Here is a 6,337-nt window from a genome sequence, read left to right as displayed (position 1 = left end):
GCTCTGGTCTCTGGAGACACTCTTTCCTGATTTTGATTGACAGGTGCAGTCTGGTCATTATCAACCATCAACACCATATTAAAGGCTGCTATTTGAAACTACTGTAGAAAGTCAATACCATCTCTGTCAAAAAACATAAGAATACTAGTGTCATTAGTAAGTATGTATGTCCAAGAGTAAGGTTTTATTGCAATGGTAGAATTATGAGAAATGTACTGGGTGCGGATGGATCACCAAATGACGGATCTACAGTACAGTATGACACTCAAATAGAATTCATTTTTCATTGTGAGACTATGAGAGGGGAGTTTGAGGAAGACGAAAGACACTCGGCCTGATTATGAATGTATGTGACATGACAATTAATCATCCCTGTTTCCACATGCAAACGGGCTAGGTGTCAGGATGGTACTGTGTGTCTGTGGTGTGTGGTATGTGGTGAGTGTTTGGAATAGACTACGAGTCTGCCTCAGTCAGTGAGTTCAAGCATCTAGTAATAAAAATCCAAATATAATGTTTAGGTCAACAAGAATATGATGGAGTAGCACTTTGATGGCAATTAGACATTTCTGAAAGGATTTGTTGTCAGTCAATTGGTATGGTGCCGTACAACACATTTATTAATATATTTTATTTAACATTTATATCACTAATTTAGCTGGGATTCAAGGGCAGATTTGACTGCTTATAACTCAAACAGTCTTTGACAAATGTTTCTAAATTAGTTCATTAGATTGTGAAAAAAGTTAACCAATCGTTGGCTCTTCCGGTAATTACAACTCTTGAGTGGCCAATACGACAAAGTATTGTAAGTAGCAGGACCAAAATGAACATGCTTATCTTTGCTTTTCATGGCCCATGGTTCATATTCCTCAGATGTTCTCCCTTTGCTTTTCTTCAAAGCTTCAGAAACTATATCAATACCTGTAAGGAGAGGGAGCATATTTACTGGCCCAAGTGAAGATGCATAACAACCTCATTGCATTCTGTTGCATCACAGTGAATTACGGTACTGTCAATTGTATTCAGGCACCTCGGCGAACTGTCGAGAAAGAGCCCGAGAAGCTACCTCTTCTCCATATTGCATCACAAAACTTTATCAATACAGAGGAAACCATGCAGTGAGCTATCCATACGCAAAATTCTTCCTGTGTCAAATCATCTTCAATTACCGGAATTCGGTAATGACAATGATTAAAAACAACAACAACAACATCTTATTTAGGGCTGAAGCATTATAGATTGTGTGCTAGAAATATAAAGGACATGTCAGATTGAGCCCACACATACGGCGTTTTCCGTGAATGCAGTCTCCGCGACCACAGGGACATTGCCTTTAATTGTCAGTCGCGCTATAAAGCTGAACTTCTGCAATACGCATTGAATAGAGCCCTAAGACTTTATATTAGGGTTCTGGTCTGATGAACTATTCATTGTAAATAGATGTGTTTGGGGCACTGGGCAATTGAGTGCAGCTATTTCTCACTGTAGAGCTGGTTTATAAAGCTCTCTGTTCCATACTTAGTTGATTAAAGTGAAGGTTCCAGAGGCCAAGGTAAGGTTGACACTGGAGTTAAAGATAACATTCAACCAATCAATCAACCAGATATGACATCTCATATTCAGTAGTTTACGATCAGAAAATCCCGTAAAATCTCCATTATCTTCACTGCAAGTAAATTGGATGAATTCCTCCTTATACGGTAATAAAGCATTTGCATTGCTGATTAGGCCAAATCTATATCTTTATGGTTTGATAAATAATAATGACTTTAAAAGGGAAATCGTGGTAAGCACTATAGGTAATGCCTTCATAACTAATGACTGAGCAATATACAACCCCCTGGTGTCTCTCTCTCTCTTTCTCGCTCAACACACAGACACAAGCACACACACCATAGGGAGTGCAAAAATGTGTGTGAAGGCGACTGTTCACATGATCTGACCAGAACTATTTGCACACACAGATAAGAGGCTGATCCCACCACAGGAGGAGCGCCTGGCTAATTTGCAAAAGGCTCTTTAAGAGGGTCGACAGTGTGCAAGCCATTCATCACACACGGCTCTACAGAGCGTCAAGTCTGCCGCTTTGTCTCCAACGGGCCTTTCAAGTACAAAGCCTCATCGAGAGGAGACGTGAAACAAATAGAAAACTCTCTCTCCTCCTCCCTCTGTACCCCCCCCCCTCCCATCTGGATCCCAGAGTTGTGCAAAGGCAAAGAAAATGTGCGTGTGTGTGTGTGTGTGTGTGTGTTATGCCTGCTGATATTCATGCCAGGCAAAAAGGCAGCTCTGCATCTCCATCTCCTCAAACAACCCATCATTTATTTCTCTCAAAGCATGTGGTACACCTTGATAATGTAATTAAACACGGACATATCCTAGATGTTTTAATGTTCAAAAGAACTGAAAGAAGTCCCCTCAGTCTTTTGAGGAACAGAATGTCCTTTTTATTGTCAGCAAAAAGGATAAAAACATCTGCCAACATCATATAATTCTGCTTCTTCAAAATAAATAAGAATACTTTTTTGATGAACATGTTGACTTCCAATGGGAACAGTTCAAAAGGCATTTTGTTTGAAATAAAATGCTCCCTTTGCCTCCCGTATTCTCGCCATACAGTGTCCTTCATAATCAATGAACAAAATGTGCACCATGGGTGGACATGATTTCATTCTGCAGAATATTTTTGGGACAAGCTGATTTACTGCAGTTACTGTGAGCAACAGGAAATACTTGTTGTTGTTGCTGTTGTTGTTGTTGTTGTTATGTAACCATAGCCGCTGGAAGTAGGATGCTGAGGGTGCTGCAGCATTTTTAAAAATCAAATAAAAAAAAACATCGGACTAAAAAAGAATATATTAATACAATTAAAATATATATTTTTTAAAGTCTCTCACGAAAGTAATGAATGCACTGGGTCTTTACTAGTCCTGTATTAGTGGACTGATATAGCCGTCTATAGCGTGCACAAAACAATTATGCCCCCCACGCCCCCGGCGAAAAATAAATAAATTGCAGCACCCCTAAACATCTTCCTGCAGCTATGTACGTGACCCATCTCAGCCCAGCACAACAATCCATTCAAACAAGCCTTCACTTTATTCAAGTCTAAGTTGCAAGTATCTTCCACGGTCCAACACAACGTCAACGGAATTCCTTGGGCAAGAGTAAATGTTGGCCCGTGAATTCCAAATTCCTTTGCAAATAATGAAAAATACTTTATTTGAAGGTTCAATCCGGATATGGATTTTCCATCTCAACCATAATGTTACATCATTGTTATTACATCAGTATTACATAAAATTGGACTTGGCAAATAGAAAGAGTCAGGCCTAAGGAAAATAGACTCAAAGGCAAACACCACATAGTAACATCTGTAAAATGCTAGGTTAAGAGGAGAAAGATGTTACTTTCCTGCACCTATCGAAGGATACACACGGATCAGTTGCATTATTTTTCTCAGACCACAGTACACACAATTTCTTGTAGACACGAGGTCAGATTTCAAAACTCTCAAGAATTTAACAGTAGTGGTTCCTCTTCAACCGATCTGTACACTTGACTACTTGTCACAAATAGCACTGAAAGATATGACTGGCTGATTTCTCTTTGTTTGTTTTTTCTCCGCGAGTCTGTGACTTAAGAGGAGTTTTTCCTTCGTAATCTGAAAAACATCAAACAAAAACAAAACATTGACACTCTTGACGACTTTCAAATGAATAGTTGAGGGACTACTCTACTGATTAGCCGCCGGGGACCGAGCACTAGGAGAAAGTGTTGTTTTTTTTTTAAACAAAAAGAGCAAGGGAATGCATCAAAACAAGACTGCTGGGTCTGTGCCCATCACAGGAATGAGAGAACAGGTGCCTCCACATAAATATACTGTAGCCTACCACGTACACAGTCGATTGCTGGACCCCAGCCCAACTTTGAAACCTTTTAATGTCTTTGCTCACAAGGTTTCCTTTTCAGTCAAGTCACTTTTGAAGTTACATGTCAAAACTTGCCAAGTCACCCTTTTTGAAAATCCAAAATCCAAGGCAAGTAAACAAACCAAACCTTTTAAGTCAAGATTTTTTTTGTTTCTTACTTTTGTTCTCAGACTCTTGCACCCTGCACTTTGGCAGACTAGTTGTTAATTATATATTTTTTTATTACAATACATTACCATTGTTGATTTTTGTATAAGTTCGGGAAAATGTTGGCTATGAGAACACGCTTTTGCCGTCGCCGTAGAGGTCGGCTAGCTTTTTGAAGCGCGGCCCCCAGTTGCTGAGATAGTCGTAGTTCTGCTCTGAGTCTGTACTTAGTGACTCCAGGGAGCTTAACGACTCAGCTACCGAACCATTCCCCTCAAAGGCGTACGTCTGCAGAGAGTCATACGGCGGAGCTGATGGATCAACATCTGCGTCCTTCAGCCGGTCCCAAATGAACTCTCGGAACACCACGTTGTCCGGCAGGGTCTTGTAGACGGGAAGCGAGGAGGAGGATCTCGGGTAGGGGAAGAAGGTGGGGGTGTCAGGGGTGACGTCTCGCCGGACCTTGGGGTCTCTGATGACATTGAGGTTGCGGAGGGCCACCATGTCGAAGGCCTCAGTGTCCTCCTCTCCTCCACCTTCATCGTCGTAGCGGACGATGTTCTCCCTCACGTCCCTCTCCTCCTCCAGGATCAAGGGCTCCTTCTTCCTCCGACGCATCGACACAATCAGCAGCACCATCACTGAACAAGGAAAGAGAAGAGTCTGAGTCCATGTTTATTAACCATCAGCATTAGGATACTTATTCAATATAAAGGCACAGTACATTTGGATGATACATCTACAGAAAACAATAGCCCATATGAATGTGAATGTGAAAATAAAACATTGAAACAGTGTCTTTGCATCAATACATTTCTCTCCTCCATCCTCCATTTTGTGCACCACTTCCAAACGGACAGAAAACTTCCTGAAACTGGAATTTCTGAACTTCTAGGCACCCCTCTCCAATCCCTGGTCCCATATATTATTGCTGAAAATAACTCTCCACACCGAAGCAAACTGGCAAATGTCTAATGATCCTTCATCCATCAACGTCGCACTGGTGCCAGTGAAATATCGCATTGTGGGACCATATTTCTTCCCTTTGCTGCGTCTGGCTTCCGCGGGCTAGAGAGAAGGGCCTGGGAAAACGAAGGCAAACACCGCTTCACACCTCGTAATAAGAGAGCAAATGGAGAAGCTGGAAGGGATGGGGGTGTTACATAAAACGCTCGGGGAGACACTGATGAATGGAGAGCCTTTTGACTGCTGTTTGGTGACTGGCTTCTGAATGCATGGCTCTAATAGCTACAGTGTGTTACTACTCCACCCGTGGTACTACTCAACCATGGTTTAATCTGTCAATACCACTGGTCTGTTTCCCTCACTACTGCTACTACCACTACTGCCATTATTTGGAATGTTGATATCATTTTCTATGTGTGTAATTGTATAGCTTTAGTGAAATGCTATTTTGAAAGATGACACATCCCTTGGAATCAATGAGGAGAATAGTACATTGGTTCACCTCTGATTGTACAGGAGCTTAAGAGCTCTCCAGATTCCATTCAGTTCGGTAATGCTTTTCCAGATGAATCATGATATGGTGGCACAATGAAAGAGAATATCTTCATTGCTTTCCAGCAAAGCTTTTTAGGGTTGAATACCTAGAAGGCGCTATGCTGTGCCTCATCATCACATACTGGGTGTTGGCCAGGAGCCAATCATGCCTTACGAGTGGCTGCAGGAAGATGGCCAAGCATACAAAAGAACCCACTGTGACAGTCATCAAGCGGCTTCAATACAATGACCAACACACTAGACACTATTCAGCAAGCCTTCATATGAATAAATACCCTCTTTAGAGTGGATCAACACTGCATAGATGCAGATGGTAAACAAACCAAAAAACTAAAAAAAATCTATTTGATGTTATCCTGGATTTGCTGTAATTGAATTGTTTAAAAGATCCATCAAGAACAATCAATACTGTGCAAGCAGAGTTTTCTATGTTGCCATTGCTCTCCTTGCTAGTGTACATCATTATAATGAACTGAAGCAAGAAGACCCCTCCTCATCATCGCCACTCTGCTTGCTTAGCTCTGTCTAAACCTCAGGCTGATTATTCACTGGCTGTGTCACTCACAAATCACACACCTCCCATATTGCTGCATAATTGTAAAAGACAACTACATTCTGATGGCAAAAGGACTAATGGACACATCATTATGAGGACAATATGTCTCATGGAGACAATAATGTTTGTCAATAAAATGATACATTTGGTGTATTGCCTCTACTCAACTAATTTAGGT

At 41.2% G+C, this 6,337-nt stretch overlaps 1 protein-coding gene across 1 annotated transcript in view; it reads right to left on the bottom strand.

Annotated features, from left to right (window-relative positions):
• Positions 1-3,083: 3,083 nt before the first annotated feature.
• LOC118372758 (cadherin-7-like) overlaps positions 3,084-6,337 on the bottom strand; it is a 113,261-nt gene continuing 110,007 nt past the window's right edge. Inside the window, exon 12 of the mRNA XM_035758758.2 lies at positions 3,084-4,723. Coding sequence (XP_035614651.1) covers positions 4,209-4,723 — 515 coding nt within the window. The 3' untranslated portion in view covers positions 3,084-4,208. The remainder of the gene's footprint in view (positions 4,724-6,337) is intronic.

The sequence above is a fragment of the Oncorhynchus keta genome, chromosome 4 (assembly GCF_023373465.1).
Source record: "Oncorhynchus keta strain PuntledgeMale-10-30-2019 chromosome 4, Oket_V2, whole genome shotgun sequence".
Classification (NCBI taxonomy): Eukaryota; Metazoa; Chordata; class Actinopteri; order Salmoniformes; family Salmonidae; genus Oncorhynchus; species Oncorhynchus keta.
The sequence above is the reverse complement of the archived record's forward strand: the minus strand, read 5'-3'. Positions and strand labels throughout refer to the sequence as shown.